The sequence below is a fragment of the Thrips palmi genome, unplaced genomic scaffold (genome assembly GCF_012932325.1).
Source record: "Thrips palmi isolate BJ-2018 unplaced genomic scaffold, TpBJ-2018v1 HiC_scaffold_4, whole genome shotgun sequence".
Taxonomy (NCBI): Eukaryota; Metazoa; Arthropoda; class Insecta; order Thysanoptera; family Thripidae; genus Thrips; species Thrips palmi.
Window position 1 is genome coordinate 6,426,182 of NW_023144631.1, and position 19,891 is coordinate 6,446,072.

At 47.7% G+C, this 19,891-nt stretch overlaps 6 protein-coding genes across 10 annotated transcripts in view; 3 read left to right on the plus strand and 3 right to left on the minus strand.

Moving 5' to 3' along the window:
- Positions 1-368: 368 nt before the first annotated feature.
- LOC117649360 (cilia- and flagella-associated protein 52) lies at positions 369-4,493 on the minus strand. Its single transcript, XM_034392044.1, has 15 exons — positions 4,300-4,493; positions 3,995-4,194; positions 3,734-3,911; positions 3,470-3,657; positions 3,200-3,383; positions 2,974-3,128; positions 2,639-2,811; positions 2,413-2,561; positions 2,203-2,348; positions 1,926-2,077; positions 1,750-1,838; positions 1,445-1,593; positions 1,163-1,329; positions 806-1,075; positions 369-724 (listed from the first exon to the last, which is right to left on the minus strand). Exons 1-15 carry the CDS (start codon positions 4,361-4,363, stop codon positions 481-483), a joined length of 2,508 nt encoding a protein of 835 aa, XP_034247935.1. The 5' UTR covers positions 4,364-4,493; the 3' UTR covers positions 369-480.
- Positions 4,494-4,541: 48 nt separating this feature from the next.
- On the plus strand, positions 4,542-5,690 carry LOC117649364 (baculoviral IAP repeat-containing protein 5-like). Its single transcript, XM_034392050.1, has 4 exons — positions 4,542-4,954; positions 5,086-5,195; positions 5,274-5,391; positions 5,459-5,690. Exons 1-4 carry the CDS (start codon positions 4,859-4,861, stop codon positions 5,606-5,608), a joined length of 474 nt encoding a protein of 157 aa, XP_034247941.1. The 5' UTR covers positions 4,542-4,858; the 3' UTR covers positions 5,609-5,690.
- Positions 5,691-5,774: 84 nt separating this feature from the next.
- On the minus strand, positions 5,775-9,239 carry LOC117649361. 2 transcript variants are annotated; one of them, XM_034392046.1, is made up of 7 exons: positions 9,066-9,239; positions 8,552-8,694; positions 8,298-8,472; positions 8,099-8,215; positions 7,895-8,028; positions 7,663-7,795; positions 5,775-7,575 (listed from the first exon to the last, which is right to left on the minus strand). In XM_034392046.1, the coding sequence occupies exons 2-7, from the start codon at positions 8,686-8,688 to the stop codon at positions 5,938-5,940; spliced, it is 2,334 nt and encodes a 777-aa protein (XP_034247937.1). In that variant the 5' UTR covers positions 8,689-8,694; positions 9,066-9,239; the 3' UTR covers positions 5,775-5,937. The 2 variants fall into 2 exon arrangements, with proteins under 2 accessions (XP_034247937.1, XP_034247936.1); XM_034392045.1 differs by having other exon boundaries at positions 8,552-8,699.
- A 263-nt stretch (positions 9,240-9,502) lies between these two features.
- LOC117649363 (transmembrane protein 222) lies at positions 9,503-11,564 on the plus strand. The gene is made up of 5 exons (XM_034392049.1): positions 9,503-9,878; positions 10,184-10,394; positions 10,479-10,609; positions 10,689-10,766; positions 10,858-11,564. The coding sequence occupies exons 1-5, from the start codon at positions 9,673-9,675 to the stop codon at positions 10,877-10,879; spliced, it is 648 nt and encodes a 215-aa protein (XP_034247940.1). The 5' UTR covers positions 9,503-9,672; the 3' UTR covers positions 10,880-11,564.
- Positions 11,565-11,632: 68 nt separating this feature from the next.
- On the minus strand, positions 11,633-12,641 carry LOC117649366. The gene is made up of 2 exons (XM_034392052.1): positions 12,416-12,641; positions 11,633-12,291 (listed from the first exon to the last, which is right to left on the minus strand). Exon 2 carries the CDS (start codon positions 12,281-12,283, stop codon positions 11,873-11,875), a length of 411 nt encoding a protein of 136 aa, XP_034247943.1. The 5' UTR covers positions 12,284-12,291; positions 12,416-12,641; the 3' UTR covers positions 11,633-11,872.
- A 261-nt stretch (positions 12,642-12,902) lies between these two features.
- Positions 12,903-19,891, plus strand: part of LOC117649359 (histone deacetylase 4) — a 36,610-nt gene continuing 29,621 nt past the window's right edge. For all 4 annotated transcript variants that reach the window (XM_034392038.1, XM_034392036.1, XM_034392042.1 and 1 more), the window contains exons 1-2: positions 12,903-13,109; positions 13,334-13,419. Coding sequence is in view for 3 of the 4 variants with exons in the window: in XM_034392036.1 (XP_034247927.1) it covers positions 13,380-13,419 (40 nt within the window). In the remaining variant the exon portion in view is untranslated. The remainder of the gene's footprint in view (positions 13,110-13,333; positions 13,420-19,891) is intronic.

Here is a 19,891-nt window from a genome sequence, read left to right on the forward strand (position 1 = left end):
GACGCTCCGCGCTCTGCAGCCTGCTTCAAAGAGCTCACCGACGCCTGCGACAAAGCCCCTGCCCTGCTTGCACTGCAGACCGATTCCGAGAGTCGTTTCCATCGCTCTGTCTCTCTCGCATCTATACGGGACGCCCCATGACCGCGACAGACACAGAGCGACGAAAACGACTCTCGGAATCAGCCTGCTGCTGGAGGGTGTGCTTCCGGTGTTGATGTTGGCACAGTGCACCAGGGTCGGGGTATCACGGTGACAGCAGCAAGGAGGGGCTGCACGGGGCAGGAGGCAGCCCCCACACCACAGAGCCAACACAGAAACTCCCAGCCCAAGTTCCAGCCCAATCAAGGCTTGATGGAAGAGAAATCCCATGAAAGGGCCAGTAGTTTTATTAACTTGTTGAAATAATCAAGAACTGAGATCACACAAAAATTTAAGGACAAATTCAAAGTTACAGTTGGAAAAGGAAACTAAGATTGCTCGTCAATGGCGGTGTATTGGTTTCCTCACAATTTTGCCTTTGCATGTTTCTGATTTGACAGCTGTGGGAACCCTTGTTATAGAGCTCTTTGGAAGGCAAGGGTCTGATGAAGTCTTAGCGCCTGACTGAATGAGCCTGCTATTTGGTAGGACTGAAGGCTGATTTATCTGGCACACTGTACCAGATGGCTTATTCTCCATAATCTTTCTTACTCCACTGCTTCCTCTCGATTGGGCTTCATTGGACCTGGCAAGAGAAGCATGGAAGATAAAATTTTACTCCACTTACTGGCAAATTAGTATTTAAAAAAGCAATCATTACATTTACCTGAAACTGTTAGGTCTAATCTCTTCGCCATGTTCACTCTCAATTTCAGGAGGCCTGTCCCTCACATCTACAGTGCTGTGATGGCTACATGCAGAATGCGCTCTTGATAAAGAGACAATGTTTTCTTCTTTTGCACAATCTCCTGAGCCAAACCCCAGACCACCAGATGAAGTCTTCCTTATTCTGATTTTATCCTTTGCAGCACTGCTAACAGGCTGGGCAACTTCTAGTTTTTCGGCACCAACAGCACAGACAATCCCAGGATCTGGTCTAAATTGTAACAACACGTCAAAAATTACATTGAATCATTTTTTTGAAATCTGAAATATAAAAACAATTTGGTAGAAAAAAAAGTACCTGGCTTCTACTTTGCTTGATTGGAAAGGGCATTTCCAAGTAAATATAGCACCATCATCACTGACACTTATGAGGTATTTGCTGTCTGGACTCAAACGAACTGCTGTGATTATTCCTGCATGTCCAACACCAATATGTGTGGTATAGCCTTCATTATAGTTCCAAACCTGGAAGTATAAACGTCCAAAAAAAATTGGATTTAGAGACCACATGACATTTTGTGATGACAATCAAATGCTTATTTTGAGAAAGCCATTCACAGGATTTAAAGACTATACTTACCTTGACTAAGAAATCATTGCTGCCAGTAACAAAAAAACTACCATCCAAGCTGATATCTAGCGAATTTAGAGCCGCAGCGGTTGAACCCTCAAGATCTCGTATGAGGGAACCGTCATAACATTCCCAGTATTGAATCTTTCGATCAGTACCTGTGATTAAGAAAGAAATACATGGGAAAACAATAACACTAGATAATATTTCTACCCTGGTTAAAGATTTCAAGAAACATTTCATATATATTTGAGATACAGAGCAACAATGAAGTGATAACTGAATGCTCAGCCCCCTTAGAAGACCCTTCGTACCTGCTGTTAACACTTGACACCCTTCAGGATTAAATCGACAAGCCATGAAGAGGGAGTTAGCGAATAGAATTTGAAGCCGGACCAATCGCCTATAAAATAAGACACAGAGATTTTAAAAAAATTTAAAACATTAGTTTATGTGCAGATTGGACAAAGTAAATATTTTAACAACATACACAATATCCCATATTATACAGGAGCCATCAGTACTCGCACTCACAGCTTGCTGATTATTTGAACTGATGTGAATATCTGACACTGGTCCCTTATGGTCTTTCAGGATGGCAGCTAGTTTGTGTACAGCAGAGTTAATTTTCCACACACGAACCTATGCAAAAGCAACTGAATTAAAAAAAATTATTTCCACTATTTTTTAATCATTTACAAATCAAATGGAACGTTAAAAGTATGATCTGGCAAAATCTTTCCAAGATTTAATTCACATATTATTACCTGGCCCTCTCCACCACCAGAGACTATGGTTGACCCATCACTAGTCAGATCTAATGCAGTAACTCCCTTATTATGAGCATTTGGGATTGTATACATAATCTTCCCTGACTGGGGAGTGAATGACCTTATGCATCCATCGTTCCATCCTTTGAATAGAATATACAAGCATTACATAAAATTCAAGAGAACAGGTAACATTTTGTCACTTACCACTGATGATTGATTTTCCATCAGCAGCAAATTTCACAGTTGAACAGGTGAAGTTGGGGACGCTTATTCTCAGTAACTCCTTGCATGTTTCTGTATGCCAGACTCTTATATCATCTTTGCTTGCTGTTGCAAATACCTCAGAATAGTCCCTGATGACAAATAACAGAGCAAAAGTGGTCTTTTCCTTAATATGAGAGGAGGAAATTACTTTGAACATTTTACTCACTTCGGAAAGGCAATGTCATAAATGCAAGTTGTGTGACAAGTGACAATTAATCGAACATTGAAAGTGCATATGTCTATTAAGTATATTTCACACAAATCGTTTCCAACCATAATGCCATGCTGTTGAAACTTTTGCAAGGAAGTGACAGCTGAGTTGACAGATGTGCTTTTCAGCTGAAACAAAACAAAATATTTATATATTTCTGTTCGAAAAACCATTAAATTACCAAGGGAAATTAATCAATTGGTGCTGTTTGGAAAAGTTGGGATCAAAATGATTGATCTCAGCCAGAAACAATAACTTCCAAATTAAGATAGTTGAACAAGTTAACTCACAACATTAAGAAGGGGGTAGGAGGGAGACTTTAAGCGATTATGATCCTTGAAGCGATTTTCATTTTCTCTAACCACTTCCACAGTGCCATCTCCAGCACCAATAACAAGAATTCGGTCTCCATTCTGCATGTCAAGGATCATTATGTCTCGCACTCCTGAAGAAGCAAATTTCCCATGAAGAAAGTCTGAAATTAAATTCAGTTAAAGTCACATGCAACAAAGTTACCTAGGCTATATCGTTCAGCCTCCATGTTCCTTTTCTTTGATCTTGAGACTTTACCCAAACATACAATCATGTTTGGAGTTCTGACAGGTTCTGTGATAGTTGTGTCCTCGGTTAAATATAATGCTACTTTAAGTATATCACCAGTCAAAGTTCCACAATATGCAAATTCATCTTGAGGATCAATCTAGCCATTCAAAACAAGAATAATTAATAGTTTCACTCTCCAGAGAAATGGTTGCACCATTTTAATAAAAGAAAAAGGAAACTTACGCTCACACAATAGATATTTCTTTTGACCTTACTCAGCTGAACATCAACAGCTCTTACGAACCTCTTCTCAGGATTGACTTGCCAAACACGTAAACTACCCTCACCACCCGTCATAAAAACTGATGACCTTCGGTTAGAATGTTTAAGTGTCAATGCATCACCTGCTGTAGCTTTTGTTGCAGGATAGCCTGTTTTGTTAAAAGAGAGAAAGACAGTTAAAAATTCTATTCAAGTTGAAAGGTGCATTCTATGGCAAGAACTTACCACACATAGGTTCAAGTGAAGGTATGTGCGTTACAACGACATTACCATCATCTCGTCCTCCCAAGGAAAATAAATAAGTAGAATCAAATGAGAAATCAAGAGCCTCGACTCTGACTTTATGAATATCATGCTTCATCAGGGCAGTTCGCTTTTCAAAGTCCCAGAGTATAACAAACGCCTAAGAAAACATGATCATAGTTTGCTTAGCCTGAAGAAACAATGCCTTCCCTGTGTTTTAATTAACATATAGCGTACACCAACCTTGAAACCCATATGGTTGATTTGACCTGATGCAACATATTTCCCATCAAGAGAAACTGACAGTGCAGTGATAACATTTGTGTGCCCTTCGAGGAAATCTTGTTTTCGAGAATCCCAATGCACAACAGCTACTTTGCAGCCAAGTGGATATAGTATGTGCTCACCATTGGGATGCACTTTCAAACCATGAATGGTTCTTCCTAATCAGAAAACGATAGGGAGAATACCATGGTCAATCATTAAATAGACACTTTATGTGAATAAAACTACAAACAGCGAATCAGTCACCACATTATGAGACACACCATCAAAACCAATGAGGGACAATAATTCTAAGTCATCAGTTTGATCTACTACGGGGGAGCCCATGTCCAATCTTTGTCCTTGATTGATCAGAAATTAAATACTTGCGCTTTTGAGTACCGACAAGCATACTAGAAGGTTCCCATTTCAGATGTAAACAAACACAGCATGTAAACAAAGCAGACGTTGTCATGGTAACGGGTTCGTCTCTTCACAGAAAGATCAATTATATGCAGAACTCCCTTATTTACAGAAGATTCAAAATTGAAAACTGAAAACCATTCCGTTGAACATATTTTTGCTTGTGCTTTTATCACCAAATTGGGTTTTTCTATGATCCAAACGTGAAAATTTTTTTACTTCCTTTTCGCTTAAAATAATTTATTAACGGGAAATTTTCTCTAAAAATATACTGAATTTCGTAGTTTGTATTGGCAAGAGCGTGCAAACAGCTTTCAACCGCCAAACGGGTTCGGTCTCTGTTTTGAAATCGTTTCAATATTGTGGAATCAAGACGCTGGGTGTTCAAAAGTGAATTTTGTGAGATCTCTGGTCTTCAGAATGGAAAATATTCCAGATTGGGCTGCCTTTGAAGCCGATCGTCTTAAATCATTCAAACGATGGCCTTTCAAGAAAGGCCCGTGCAATCCCGTGCAGGTATGCCTAAATATTTCACCAACCGTGCTGAGTTTTGTGATAAAACATTTTCTTTGTTCACTATTTTGTGTTCACCGTTTTTTTTTTAAGGGCGTTAAACCTGATTTATGTTTATTTTCTTGTATTTACAGATGGCTGAGGCTGGCTTTTATTTTATTGGTAGTAAATCTGAACCAGATTTGGCTCGCTGTTACGTTTGTTGTAAAGAACTTGATGGGTGGGAAGAACATGACAATCCCTGGTGAGTTGATCATTCTCTTATACCTTTATTCATCTACTCTCACTTCTTTCTAACTGGTCTGTATTTTCCACTTGACAGGCTGGAGCATAAGAAGCATGCCCCCAAATGTCCTTACGTTCTCTTGGATAAGAAACCTGCGGATCTGACTGTCAAAGATATGTACACATTGGAGGCAGAGAGAATGAAACGTGTTTTGGTAAGTGTTTTTAACATTTGTGAACGCTAGTGTTTATGGTTCGTGTAATGACACTGAATTTCCACAGGTGATGCGGCATGAAGCACAAGTCAAAACTTTGAATGAGATCAAAGCCTGTGTTTTGGAAGAGTTGGATAAACTTACTAATAAAGGTGGAAAAGATAACCGCAAGAGATCTACAAGGCCTGCTTCCAAGAGATCTAGTCGGAAAGACTGAGCTCTGCTGTATCTGTATATATCTGTATTGTCAATATCGGACTTGAAAGTTATTAATAATAAGCATAATTTATAAATCAGTATTTATTTTGAATCATTTCAAAAAAACACATCTCACTGAAGAAATCAAGTTTTTTGAACAACAGGTAAATGGCAAATTGTGATGGTAAAATAAAAAACAATTTATTATTCAGTAATTATTTTGCACTGAACTTATCAAACATTATGAACTACAGGTAAATAGCAATAAAATTGGTAAAACAAACATTTGTAATGTAGGGAAATGACAAAGAACAAAAAAAAATAGTAAGATTGGGTTTAAAAGGCATATTATTGATGCTCATCAGTATTCTCAACATTACTGCATATTTCTGAGAACTGCTGTAGGTTGTTCATCTCTCCAATAGGAGCAGTTGTTTTCAAGGCATCAGGGGTAGAAGAGAATCCGTTATCATCAGCAGGCAACAATACTGCTGAGCCAGCATTTTCTAAGTATGAAGTATCAGATGAAGAATCCATTGCATTCATTTCCCAAATATCTCCGTTTTCAGACTTCAAATCATCATCATCATCATACCTTCTCTGTTTAGGAGGAAGGCACATGTTGTAATTGCGAAAACCTGATGACCGTAGAGGTGGGTTTGCATGCAATGGAATGGCAGTTGGGGGACCCTGCAGCAAGTACGCAGGAATAGCAGGTGCGGCAGTGGGCGGCATATTCGATGGAAAGATAGGCAGTGGATCAGGCATGTACGTGGTCTCTTCTTTTAGGGCATCAGACTTCAATTCCTCATTCAATTTCTCATGAATGTTGTTAAAGTCGGATTGAATCAATGAGTCTTCAGGATCCCTAACAGGTGTCGCAATGGGTGTTTCAAGAGTTGGCATACTATCAGGGACTTTGGGAGGCAATGTACTTTCCATGATTTCGTCCACAGCAGAAAAAGTGCCAGATTCATCTCCTGAACTTGGTCTTGCTGACTTGAACGGTGAAGTGTCAGTTGTGTCTTCGGCTCCAGGTTGGCTGGGTAGAATGGCACTTGTTGGACTTGTTTCAACTTCAGTGGTGAAGCTTGTATCATCATCTGACTTTCTCTTTCTATTTGGGGCTCTCTTGCGACTAAATGATTTGGGAGGCTCAATCGGAGTCTTGAACTCGGAGTCTGCATCGCCTCCCATGGCATCCTTAATATGTTGTGTATAACGCCTTGTAATGCGTCTTGGAGTTCCCATGAGTTCACTATCACTTTTATCAGACTCTTCTTGAGCTTCCCCTCTTACCTTAGAACTAACAGGTGAGGCCAGCCGAGGTTTTCCAGTTGTATTCAAAGTTTTACGTCGCCCTCTCTTTGATTTTGTTTTGGGATACACCATTGTAGCGACATGGGCATCATTGTCTTCAACAGCAACCAGTTGTGATGAAGTATCCTCTTCAGTGTTAGGTGTATTTCCGGCATCAAGATCAGCATAATGTGGCATCTTTGGTTTTGCAGCAAGTAGTTGCAATAAATTATTGTCCTCTTGAGAATTGGCTACATTTGAGTTATCATGCTGGTGTGACTCTTTGCCATTGTCAGTATCTTCTAAAGAGCAATTCACCTCTGCTTTTTTCTCCCCTTCACATTCGTTCTTAAGGAACTTGTTTACTGGTACACTGATCTGGTCATGACTTTCATCAGCAGTATCCGAATCGTTACAGGATTCATTTGATACTCGCTTGTAATGGTGACATATTTCAATGTCATTACTGTCAGAATTAATGGCCAATGTTTTGAGAGCATCTTGAGAGCTAGAAACCTGAAACACAGAATTTTGGACCACAGGTTGCAGTAGAACAGCATCTTCATTGGCACAGAAGTTGAAGCTTTGTCCAAAATCATGTGATGTGCGCTTGGATTGGAGCTCATTTCCATTGAGGTCTGTTACATTTGAGCCTTCTTTTGGATAACGCTCAAATTCAACTGTGACCTAAAAATGTCATAACAAAGTGATAATATAATAATATAATAAACATAAAAATATTTGATAAAAGAACAGAAGTTTACTGTTAGCTACCTTGGAAATAAAGTTTACAAAATTACAGAACATTGTCCAATCAACAATGTGAGGATCAGTATGAACAAAAAGTTGTCCTTTGGTTGTTTCAATTCTGATTCCTTGCAATTTTCCAAACCCATGAGGATCGTCCCTGCAAGCAAAGTAATATAGGAAGTTAAAGCAAAATTGGAAATATATCCATTGAGGAAAACAATTGTAACAGAGTGTGCATAAGACTGAGTTCACTTACACGTTCAATACTTGAACTTTCTTAATTTCAGTAGATCTCAAAACAAAGAGACCCTCAGCAGAAAATTCGGTAGGAACTGCCTGCAGACCTGATAAGCTGATTGTTTTGGTTCCACAGTTCAAGTGTAGCCCCACCTGTAAGTATAACAGTTATGACAGGCATAACAAAGGACATGTGTGTAGGCAGTACAGTAAAGAATCTTACATGTCCGGCATGTGCCTGTGACTCATCCTGCCACCTCACTAAAACACACTGTGCAGAGTATAAGAACTGGAATTCTAGCTCATCATTGTAGATATTTAAAAAATCGCTAACAGATATCTAGAACAACAAAACAAAGTTAGAAAATGTTGACAAAATCTCACCAAGGCTGCCTTCAGTAGAGTGTTTTGTTATCCCCAACCTCGGAGGCAAGCAGATTCATAAAAGCATAGAATGTTTTTGGCCTTCCCATAAACCATGCTGCAGCAAACCAGTCATTATAGAGTTGGACTCTTTCATCGGAGATTATCATTTTCAACAAATGTGACTGGCAATTGAAATCTCCGCAGTATTCTAATACAATCAAATTAGCTTCCCTGTTAACACAGAAAGATCAAGTTTTAAACACCTGCTGGAAACAGTAGGGAAATTTCCCTTTATTCACAAGATACATACATCAGTTTCTTATGATTGACATCTCCATGATGCCTATTCCGTACAATTGTAGCACAGGCAGCTTGCACTTTCTGGTGAACTTCTGGTCGGTCGCGGTGCAAGTTCCAAATTTTACCCCACGATTCCATAGAGTCCATGGTCTTCTATGCTAAAACATGAAAAAAAAAAAAAAAAAAAAAAAAAAAAAACGGTGTTAAAAAAAATGGAGGACAGCCCACAAAGAGCTGCACTGATTAGACAAAACAAGGTCCAGAAGCGCCGAGAAATAACACTGAATCACCTCCCTAAAACTGAATCACAGACCAAACCACAAATCACAGATCAAACCACTGTAATCGGCAATAGTATTTCACCTTCCTATTCTTCTGAATAGATTGACAATCTAAAACACGCACCCCTACCCCTAGAGCCGGCCGCTGAGGCTGAAGGCTCGAAAGCATGGACGCACGCCCCTTCCATCGAACAAAAAAAAAGACATTTCGACGACAAAAGTCTACGACGTGATCAGACTTACTTCTAACGGGTCGCTAGCACAAATGCGTCTAAAAGCGCCCCGCGTCACTGCGCTGCCAATGACTTGTTGCTTGGCGTCACCCCGGCGCTTCTCGTCTCCTTCGCTAGGGCGTTGATGAGGGTGGATGATGGATGACGACTCGTGCCGGCATCAACTTGTTTCTCTTCTTACGGAAATGCAGAGTTGACAAAAGGGGGCGAAAGTGGGCGGGCGTCAGATTGGCCAACGACACCCGCTAAAAACAAACATATTTCTTCTTCCCTTCGCTTTTAGAGAAGAATATAGCGATATTCTCATTTAAAATTTGTTTTATTCCTTTTATTCTATCTTGAATGAGTATTTTAATGATGCGTGGAACCATTCATTAAACAATGTGAAAATTGTTTGGGTTGTTGATTCTCCCACCCCTACCGTTCTCGTTCTATCCCTCTCTTCCCCCTCCAACCCCTCTTCTCCTCTTACCCCTTCCCAAACATCGAGAAGCTTTCTGCTGTTGTTCTGTCAAAAATATAGAGTGTTTTGGTGGTTGTTTTTTGTGCATTCTTGCGCGACAGGATCAGGGATCAAATACCAATAAACTTCCGACTTGAACTGGACTTTCTTGTCTATGGAGGGTGTTACTTCAGACGCCGATTCCTCCGCAAACAGCACCACCAGCAGCAACAAGATATTTTATCTGGAGAGCCAGAGCAATTCGCCTGTGCGTCCTAACTGGAATGGAAACGAAGTTGACAGTTTGATAATCGCTCCAATGGACCACACCAACTCGCGTTACCCCTTTTGTATAGTATGGACGCCCCTGCCTTTCATAACGTAAGCCTTTCTACTCGTTTGTGTTGGTTATGTTTCTTGTGCATTTTTTGGCCTACCCCTAATTCATTTGAATTCTCTCTTCTATTTTGAAACAATCTTTATATTTTTCGCATTTAATCCTTGTTGTAATCAATCTTTGAGGACAGCTCCATTTCTTACAAGCTACCTTATTGGCTCATACCTCACAACTGACAGCCCTGTCATTCAATTATCTAATTACAAAACCAATCTATTAATGTTTCTTTCCAGGATTCCATTTGTTTAGTTACCTATAGTACTTTCTTAAGAATCATTTTCTATTACAGGTGGTTCTTCCCATTCATTGGTCACATGGGAATCGCCATGTCATCTGGTGTTATCCGAGATTTTGCAGGCCCGTACCATGTTTCTGAAGATGATATGGCTTTTGGAAAGCCTACAAAGTACTGGCAGTTGAAGGTGAAAAAAGCGAGAGGTGGTCAGAATGGGTGGGACCGTGCTGTCACTGATGCTTCAGAGGCCTACAAGAAAAGAATGGTAACTGTCAGAATAGTCATCCATAAATTAAATTAATCATGCTTTGTTAAAAGTTAAAGGTTCTCTTTTGCCCCTTTTCTCTAGCATAATCTATTTTGTGACAACTGTCATTCACATGTGGCCATGGCACTAAACTTAATGCACTATGATGACAGTACTACTTGGAACATGGTTCGCCTGGCTTTTTGTATTCTTTGGAATGGTAAATACGTTGGGTAAGTCAAAACATGTAGTTAATACCAAAAGTAATGCAAAATAGATTCTTAACTTTAAAAAAAATCTTTTTTATTGCAGGATTGGTGGATGGTTAAAAACTTGGCTTCCTTTCATCATAATAATTCTACTGGCTTATGGTGTATATTATTTTGCTGTGTAAGTAAAGGTTTATATGATTGATAAGAACCATCAAATCAAATTTTGGATTTAAATACTGTACATAACTGACTAAGAGATTTTGTTACAGGACCCCTAAGATGATGGTTTGAAGACATCTCTATCTCTTCCTTCCTTCCCACCTAGTCAAATTGCATCTTGAGCATCATTTTGTTGCTTGAAAAGAATACATAATTACTACTCAGTAATAATGAAAAATGCTTATCCTTTTCAATGTGTAATTTTCTCACATAAGTACAGTAGACTTAAGATAAGAACCTAGATAACGTAATTTACATTTTTTTAAAAACTAGTTGGAGAAAATATTATTTTTTTACAATTGTAGATTATGTAATTATGTGTAGTTTCAGTTGAAACTCTTTTTATTTTGGAAAATGTAACCTTTCTAGACAATTTGATATGAAACATTCCTATTGCTAACCTTTAGTCGAATGGAATCGCTTGGATACCATCTGTGGAAAAGCACTGAACTGATGAGACTGCACTTTTAGTAGGTTTTGGCATTTTAAGTCCAACAGGGCACTTGAGAAATTTATTTATTTCTGCTGAGAGTACCCAATGTCATGCATATCAAAAGAAGGAAAAGTCAGTGTTGATGTTCTCTCTGCCATGTTTTAAATAGGTTCATAAAACTATGAAATTATTTGGTGTTGACTGCATTTTCAGTCCTGTGGTGTAAACAAGTGTGTTATATTGTGGTATGTAACATGAATTTCTTGGGGCTGTATAATTTCAAGTCATGACCTGACAATATTTATTAAACCAGTTGTCAAAAAGTTCTCTGCTCTTTACTAAACTTTCAAAAAAAAAAAAAAAAAAAATTGAGGGAGGAGAAAAAGAGAAGATTGTCAAGCATAATTTATTTAGTATATCACATCTTAAGGGCTCTATTATAAATCATGCCATACACATATTAACTTAGCAACACATAGATTACCTTTCATTCTCTCTACAGAACATTCATACTTCAATTTACAATTCAATCGAACACTTATCAGAATAATATTTAATTGTGATTAAGAGGGCAAGTTAATTAGAGGAGTGAAACGATTAACAAGTGACCAGCCTTGAAGGGCACTCAGTCATTATAAATCGCCTGAACCCTGATTGCTTTCTCTCATAATTGAAATCTCATGAGAAAAGTCATATTTAAAAACAGATTCATTTTGATGGACAGCTCTGGACATTACTGATTTAAAATGGGCTGCATCACTTCTAGACCATTCACATGAACCTCCGCCTGATAGAGAAGATGAAAGTTTAAATGGCACATCATCGAGAGGATTGGATGGATGCACATCCTGGGCTGCTGAAACTACTTCTGCTGCTTCTTCTGCAGGGTGAACTTGGTAAGGAAGGGAGACCAAATTACTTTCATTTCCAAAAGCAGGATACATGTTTCCGTCTGGCATGGGTTTCCGCGTAACTACAACATAGCTATCATCTGATGGCGTTGACGGCTTTTTCTTCCCGAATCCCAGAAATGAAAGAGCCATTTAGCAACCTGAAATTTAGATCAAGAAAAAAAGAGGAATCATATTAGTTGACAAAAACAAACAATAAACACAAGAGCTGGAAGCACAAACACTTAGTCATCAACACAAAACAAATGCAATGATTGAACTTACTTTCAAGAGCAGGTGTTGATACAGCTTTCAGCGGAGTAAAAAAGTCAGCTATATAACTGACAATTGCTTCTTCAGTTTGCTTCAGTCACTGAGGCTGTATTGTTGCTGTCAAAACGTTGTCTGCACGAAACAGGAAAAGTGACAGAAGAAATTTCGTTTGGTTGGGACTTTGGGTCGGGAGAAATGATGTTCAATAACAGAAGAATCGTTATTTGCACTATCATATCATTACCAAGTCTTCCAAAAAAGTAAGGTAGTAAATATCTTCTGTTGAAGAGTGTCTCTGATTAAATTTTGTTTGTACGCTTTATTTTTAACTTCCAAAACATTACAGCTGCAACTCAATATTAAGAGGACATTGTACAAACATTGTATGGCAAGAAAACTTTACAAATTTTAGCATGTGAGGTTGCGCAGCTTGCTAACGAAAACAGTTGACCTTCACACTATGAAAAATTGTACAGAACGAAACATAGACAAGGACAGACTCTGACACACGCATTAACTTTGTGGTACAGGTGGCAGTGTTGTTGTTGTTACAGTACAGACTTGCTTGTCAAAAATAAGTCGTTTTTCTTACTGTGGAACATTTTTAACTTTTATAAGTGTGCAAGCAGTGCCAAAGTGCTTTGTCATTGGCTGCTCTTTTCTGAAACCGTTGGATTGGTTGCCAAACATGTATCAGTTTGCCTTGGTGAGTACAAACATGCATTTCTTCTTTATTTAATTTTTGGTTTCAGGTAGGCTCTTTGTTACTTTTCCTTGCGTGAAGACCTGTCCTCGTTTGAACACTAAACTGTCACCAGTTTTTCTGTAACTAAACATTAGTCAAAGCCCAATAGTGTTGTAGATAATTATGACATTGAACCTTGCAGAATGCTTTATCTCAGATTATCTCAGATTTTCTCTTTGTTGCAGTGTCTGATGATTCCTTGTTAATGGAGGTATTGCAAGAAAGAGTACTATGCTCCAAGAAATGCCAGTAACTCCTGCATCAGACAATGGTAAGTAATTTTGTTCATGGATAGGCTAAGTCACAGTCTCCTTACATTGTAGTAGAGACCCAATAAATATGGGCGAGTCATGCAGTTAAAATATTCTGAATTTCTGAATGATCTGAAGCTGAGTGGGACGCTGTTATCTAGTGCTAAGCTGTATGTCCTTAAGTCTCTAAGTGTGAATAGAAGGTAATCACCCCTCCACTGCGGACGAGTCACAAGTAGAACGCCCTCCGCAAGAACCCCTGTACCGATAGCACCGATGCTGTCCGTCCCTCCGTCCGCCGCCCCACCCAGGACATAACCACCGCCCCACCCCACCCCACTCCGCCTCTACTTCGCAGTTCACTTGGCGTCGCCTGGCGTCCACTCCGCCCACCGGCTATTTTTAGCCTTCCCTTGTGTTTTGTAAGCTGCTCTGGGTTACCATGGAGACGGCGCCCCACCGGGGCACCGCGGGGCTCGGCGGGGCTCGGCGGGGCTCGGCACACCGGGGTGCGGTGTACCGCCACCCCCTTCCGCCCACCCCTGTTACCCGGCGGAGGGGAGGGGGCGAGTGTGCGGGTTGGGGCAGCGAGAAACGCCGCGACCGAGGAACCGGTGCTGGCCCCACTTTGTGACGCCGTGACCAGGCGTGACTAGCCGTGACGGGACGGGCTTGGGGACGGGGGCGCGTGGGGAGGGGTTCCAGAGAGCTCTCGGCGCCGCTGCGCTGCCCGCTGGAGTCTGCTGGAGTCACTGCGCGCGGAGGGCCTTCCCCGGTTGAGGGCTGGCGTGTGTTAGTGCGTTGGTTTCGAGGCGTGACGAGGCGAGCAGGACTCCGGAGCCTCGACTGCGTGCTCCGCGTGTTCGCAGAGTCGGGGTAGATTCTGTCCTGTCGCAGTCCATCAGTCCGGCCGGCCAGTCCAACAGCCGGCCTTGCCTTTGACGTCACGTCCTTCGATTTGTTTGCGTATTTACTTTCTCCGAAAAGCCTCCCTCCCCGGGGGGTTGCACGCCGCCCGCCCCCCGCCCCACCGCCTTTGCCCCTCTTCTTCTCTGTCTTTCCCTTTCTTCGCCTCGCCTTCTCTCGCACGGTCAGTCAGCTCCTGCCAGGCTTAACTTACCTATCCCCCCTCCCCCCGTCCTCTTTCTGATGGTAGGTGCCCTCCCCCCCGCCCCGCCCGTCCCCTACACGCGAAGCCGAGTGCCGACCAATCGCACAGCGCGACCGAAATAGATCCAAGGTTACATGCATTATTTGTCTCGTGGCCACCGCGAAAAATGAGTGCGATCGCTGCGGCCCGCCGCCCCGCCACCGCGTTCGGCGCGCTCGGGATTGGGATTCGGTTCGGGACGAGTTCGGCCGGCCGGAGCGGCGCGTTGACGCGTCCGTGGCTTATTACCGCGGCCGGAGTAATTCTTTCCGCGTTTTGTTGTTGTTTGCTCTTTCAATCCGGCCGAATCGGCGGCGGGGCGGAAAAGAAGCTCGTTTGTTATCTCGCCTCGGGTTGTATGGCCGCGGCTCGTATCGATCGGGGCTGTCCTCTGCTCCGCAGCCACGTGTCCGTCCGTCCCGTCCGTCCCCCGGAGTCAGGTTAATGTTAAATGGACGCCGGGAGCGCCGCGAATAGACCGCCTGGCCGGCCTGGCCTCCCGGAGGGAAGACCGCGCTGCGCTGTGGCGCCTGTCACGTCCGGGGAAAGACAGGTGCCTGGTGCCTCTGACCCCAGCGGCTAGCGCTGTCCCCACTGTGTCCCCACTCACGCCGTGTCTCACACTGTAGGGCCCCACCTGCCTCCGACGGACCGACGCCCGACGGTGGCAACTCGAAGCGCGTCACCGCAGCCGCCGCGTCCCTCGCTGTCCCCTTGACTGGAGCGAGCCTGCGGGCCTGCACTGCCTGCACCCCACGCAGCCCAGGACCGCTATTTCGGGACCGGGCAACGCCAAGGCAACGCCAAGGCAACGCCGGGCAAAAGGGTTGGATCACATTCGGCACGCAACAGCTTCTCCCTGCTGAGGCCCCGCGCCCTACGCCCCGCTCCCTACGCCCCGCGCCCCGCGCCCTACGCCCCGCGCCCTACGCCCCGCGCCCCGCCCGCTGTTGTCCAGCGCGTCCTCCTTTCATAGCGTTGTCCTGGAGGCGAAGACAGGCCACGCAGACTCCCTGTTCGAACCCGATGCCCGCGAGAGCGAGCAGCGGAGCCATTCGGAAGGTCGGCCTGACGCTCTGTCTCTCTCGCACCCTAACGGAGAGCCCCGTGAGTGCGACAGAGACAGAGCGACGAATGGCTCGGCCGAAAGGGGCGCCGCGCCCCTTACGCGTCGCTCGCGTCGGGACGAGACGGGTGTCAGCGCCACGCCGCCACGCGCAACCCCCTTGCCGTAACAGCGTTACATCACCCACACCCACCTCGACCGAGCTCGACCCACCCACCCTCCGCCGAGAATGGAGTCCGAGCCCCTTTGGGAAGCCCCGCCCCGCCCCCGCCAATTAGAATAAAGTTTGCGCCGCCGGACGGTTGGCAAGTTGGCACTTGGTTGTCGCCCTGCTATCGATTATCGCCGCTGGGCCCTGGCAGCCCTGCCCATGCAGCCCCGCGCCGCGCGGCCCATGGGGCCCATAAGGCCCATGCCCATAAACGGCAAAGGCAGTCCCACTCTGAAAAAGGGGTTCGTTTTCCAGGAGTCGCCTGGGGATCCCAGGTGCCGCTTTTGCCGTGTAGGGCGCGGGGCCCATACGACGCGACGACGCCATGCAACCACCGCGCTATCCGCTCGTACCGGTTCCCGGACTGCGTCCCCGGTTTCGGCTTTGACCGGACGGCGCCGTGGTGGCAACGCTGACGGGGTCCAGGGGCGTGGCGGCGTGGCGGTGGCGGCCTCGGCACACTCACTCGGCCAGCAGGGTTGCTGTCGCAGTCTGTCGACTGATTCCGAGGGCCGCCTTCGTCGCTCTGTCTCTCTCGCACTCGTGGGGCGTCCCGTATAGGTGCGAGAGAGACAGAGCGACGAAGGCGGCCCTCGGAATCAGTCGACTGTCTGCCTCCGTCTACCTGCCCCGTGCATTTTCCGGCATGACTAGTGCATGCCGCTCGGTGCGGTGCGCGCGCGTCGCGACGCCGGTGCTGAGATTGCTGACCCCGTTGGTTGACTGCCTGACTGCCTCCTCGCTCCTCGCCACGCCGGCCATGCCATGCCATACCCAGCAGACTGGTTCCGAGAGTCGTTTCCGTCGCTCTGTCTCTCTCTCTCTCGCACTCGGGGCGTCCTCTATGGGTGCGAGGGAGACAGAGCGAAGAAAAGGACTCTGTGAATCAGTCTGCAGTCCGAAGGAGTGCCCGTCGTGGCCCTCCACGACAAAGCCCTGTTCGCCAAGCCTCTTCCGCGCGGTGTCCAGAGGACGGCGGGGCCCTCGGCCGGGCCCATGGGGTGTCGCACTGTGCCGCCCCTCCGAAATAGCCCTCGCCCTGGTCCGCGGTTCGACTGTGCGACTGTGCAGTGGAGTGACGCCCTCCCCTCAGCGAGACAATCGCCCCACGCCACAAACAAACCCCGTTGTTCTGGACCGGGGACCTGGCGGGGCCGGGCCGCCCTCTGTGTGCCTCTGGCTGACGTCACAGTGCGCCCAGAGAGACGCAGCACCCCGGCCAGAGGGAGGAGGGGGATTTATTTTTGTGGTTTGGGAACAACTTGCCTGAAATCAAGAGCAAGTAGAGGTGAGAATCCCTCTCACTCTCTCTCACGCGCTCACGTACACGCGCGCGCTCGCGCGCGAAATCGCGCCAGGGGAAAAAGGCGGAGGTGGCGCTGAAAAGATGAATGGAGACCGCGTTTCATGACGGCAACCGGGGGTGGCTGCGGAACGCCGCGGAACGCTGCGGAAGCAGGGGAAGGGGTCGTCTTGCGGACCAGCGGATCCCAGCGGATCGCGTCTTCCGAGAAGGGAAGCAAGGCGCGCGCTACACGCGTTTGTTTACGCCGCGCCGCCACGCCCCGTCCGGTGTCCTCTGGGACGCCTCTCGTCGACGTCTCGTCTCGTTCGCCGCGAGGTCCGAGATTTGTCCGTCACTCGCCTGGCGTGGCGTGCCCTGCTGGCGCGGTCAGTAGGCCTTCCACAGTGGGCCAGAAGACCAGTGGAGGCGGCCAAAACTCTAGACGCGTTTTGAGCACCAGAGTCGCTAAACAGGACTCGAATCGAACGCGCGACCCCACCAATGGATTCCTCGTCCGGAGAGCAATCCATAGATGGGGCCACACGTTCGGTTCGCGTCCCATTTAGCGACTCTGGAGCTCAAAACGCGTCTAGAGTTTTGGCCGCCCCCATCGGTCTTCTGGCCCACTGTGCCTTCGTCGCTCTGTCCCCCTCGCACCCCTATGGCTCGCCCCAGTGCGAGAGAGACAGAGCGACGGAGGCTCTGTTCGGAATGAGCCTGCGGGACAGGGTCCGCCCCGTCCCGGTCGCGCAATGACTTTTGTTATTCCTGTCCTGCCCTGCCGGCCCTGCCCTGCCGGCCGTGCCCTGCCTCCCTCTGTCTTCTAAGTTTAGGCCGCGCAGCGACGCGCAGGCCATCCGCGAGGTTGGAGGCCGCGCGCCCTGCCCGCCCCGCCCCGCCCCGCCCGGCCCGCCCTGCCCCCGTCCACGTTTAAATACCGCCACTAATTTTGGCGTATGACGCGCCGGCCCACACTTCTAAAAGTAGCCGCGGCACGCCACGCCGCACGCTGGCACGCCGTCGTGCGCGTGTCGGTGTGGTCGGAGGGGAGGAGAAGGAACACGAAGGAGCTGCAAGCTGCACCGGGGCCGCCGACTGCCTGGAGTTCCTGGAGTGAGCCCTGGAAAGGTCGTGTGGCTGGAGGGTGTTGCCTCGCTGCAGGCACTGCGTGCCGCGCGCTGATTGGACGGGGAGCGCTGCGAGGGCGGAGGGCGGCGCGGGCTGGCGGCGGCCTCCTCGTCTTGGCACCGGCTTCCACATTGTCTGCGGATTTTTGGCGTTTGGCTGCTTTTCCGGTGCAGGTGCCGCCGCTGCCAGCGCGGCCCGAGCGCGCGAGCGGCAGCCCCAGCGTCCCAGCAGGCGGCGGACCAAATTAAATAGTTTTCTGTGTTATATTTGAGCGTCTAATTTGATCTCGTCCTGCGGCGTGGCGCGGCGTGGCGCGGCGGGGTGCGCTGCGACGATGACACTCCGACGTTTGAAGGTTGGCCTCGGCCGCCCGCGGCGGCGTGGCGCGCACAGCGTAGCGGCCCGCCCCGGCCCCGGCCTGCCCCTACCCCGTGGCGGCGCGCGGCGTTGACGCGGTCTTCACATCGTCGTCACTCTGGTGTCACGGGAACCGACTTGGCGCGCCGCTGGCATGGAGGCGGCGAGAGGAGGCGCCCTGCGCGGCCCTGCACGGCCCTGCCGTTCTTGTTATCGGGATCTCATTACCGCACTGACCTACATTACGGCAGTCATTGCCGCCGCGCCGCCGCCTGCACCACCGTAACGTTTTATTTCGGCCGTCCGTTCCCGTTTCGTCACCGCCTTTGTAGCGCCCTCCGGCCCTCCGCCAAGCACCCCGTGCGTCCCATCCTCCAGCCGTCCTCGGCCTGGCTGCCTTGGCTGCCTCCACGTCGACGCCGCCCTCCCCGCGGCCGCGCCACGCCGCGCCTTGGCACGGCTCGGGTATCTCCCTTGATTTGAGGCTCGCTTTGTCTCCCGAACGCGACACGGCGTGACACGGCGCGGCGAGGTGCGCCGCCCGCGGTGAAAAGGCCGAAATGGCTTTTGCGTAATGTTGTCTGTCTCCCTTGATTCGTTACGCGAAACCGGCGGTGCGGAGGGCCCCGTATTTTTAGAGCCTGTTATGCTCGCGCGGCACCGTTTGGGAGCAGAAATAAGCTTTGCGTAAGGGACGCCCAGCGCGTCGTCGCGAGGGTCACGACCAGGAAGGGCCACCTACTCGCAGGGGTGCGCGTCGAGGCCGGCGAGGCCGCCGCGCTGGACGGCAGCCCGCGCCGCAGCGCTGTCCGAGCGGTCGCTTGGCTGCCTACCTCGCGGGCGCTCACCGCTGGCCGAGGAGCAGAGCAGGCTGACGGCGCTGTCGGCGCTGACGGCGGCCACGACGCCGAGGCCGCATGCAGCATGCATGGAGTGTGCGGCGGCACGGCGGCGGGCTGTCCGCGCTGACGCCTCGCCGTGACGCTCTGCTCAGCTCTGCCGTGACGCTTTGCCTCGCGGCCCCTTCCTTCCTCGCGCGTGGCTTATTCATGCTGCCGATGATGATGACCCCCTCCGGCCTGGAGATCCGCGACGCGCGATCCGCGCGCTGGCCCGCCCGCGTCAGCCTCTACCGGCGGAGGCTTTGCTCGCCGTGCTGCGGGGGGCAGGGGGCTGGAAAAGTCCGCGGGCAGCGCCGCGTGCATGCTCCGCTGTAGACTTGTTCGGGGAGTCGTTTACGTCGCTGTCCCTCTCGCACCTGTACGAGACGCTCGACGAGTTTGAGAGAGACAGAG

Bases quoted from the DNA above. Each gene is read 5' to 3' on its own strand.
- LOC117649360 (XM_034392044.1), bottom strand. From the start codon at position 4,363: ATGGGCTCCCCCGTAGTAGATCAAACTGATGACTTAGAATTATTGTCC. The intron at 3,658-3,733 runs GTAAGTTCTTGC...TTAACAAAACAG, and splicing joins TTCACTTGAACCTATGTGTG to GCTATCCTGCAACAAAAGCT. The intron at 3,129-3,199 runs GTAACTTTGTTG...TTGCTTCTTCAG, and splicing joins GGCTGAACGATATAGCCTAG to GAGTGCGAGACATAATGATC.
- LOC117649364 (XM_034392050.1), top strand. From the start codon at position 4,859: ATGGAAAATATTCCAGATTGGGCTGCCTTTGAAGCCGATCGTCTTAAA. The intron at 4,955-5,085 runs GTATGCCTAAAT...TTGTATTTACAG, and splicing joins GCCCGTGCAATCCCGTGCAG to ATGGCTGAGGCTGGCTTTTA. The intron at 5,392-5,458 runs GTAAGTGTTTTT...GAATTTCCACAG, and splicing joins AGAGAATGAAACGTGTTTTG to GTGATGCGGCATGAAGCACA.
- LOC117649361 (XM_034392046.1), bottom strand. From the start codon at position 8,688: ATGGACTCTATGGAATCGTGGGGTAAAATTTGGAACTTGCACCGCGAC. The intron at 8,216-8,297 runs GTTGGGGATAAC...TTGTTGTTCTAG, and splicing joins TGAATCTGCTTGCCTCCGAG to ATATCTGTTAGCGATTTTTT. The intron at 7,576-7,662 runs GTAGCTAACAGT...TGACATTTTTAG, and splicing joins TTGTAAACTTTATTTCCAAG to GTCACAGTTGAATTTGAGCG.
- LOC117649363 (XM_034392049.1), top strand. From the start codon at position 9,673: ATGGAGGGTGTTACTTCAGACGCCGATTCCTCCGCAAACAGCACCACC. The intron at 10,395-10,478 runs GTAACTGTCAGA...CCTTTTCTCTAG, and splicing joins AGGCCTACAAGAAAAGAATG to CATAATCTATTTTGTGACAA. The intron at 10,767-10,857 runs GTAAGTAAAGGT...ATTTTGTTACAG, and splicing joins GGTGTATATTATTTTGCTGT to GACCCCTAAGATGATGGTTT.
- LOC117649366 (XM_034392052.1), bottom strand. From the start codon at position 12,283: ATGGCTCTTTCATTTCTGGGATTCGGGAAGAAAAAGCCGTCAACGCCA.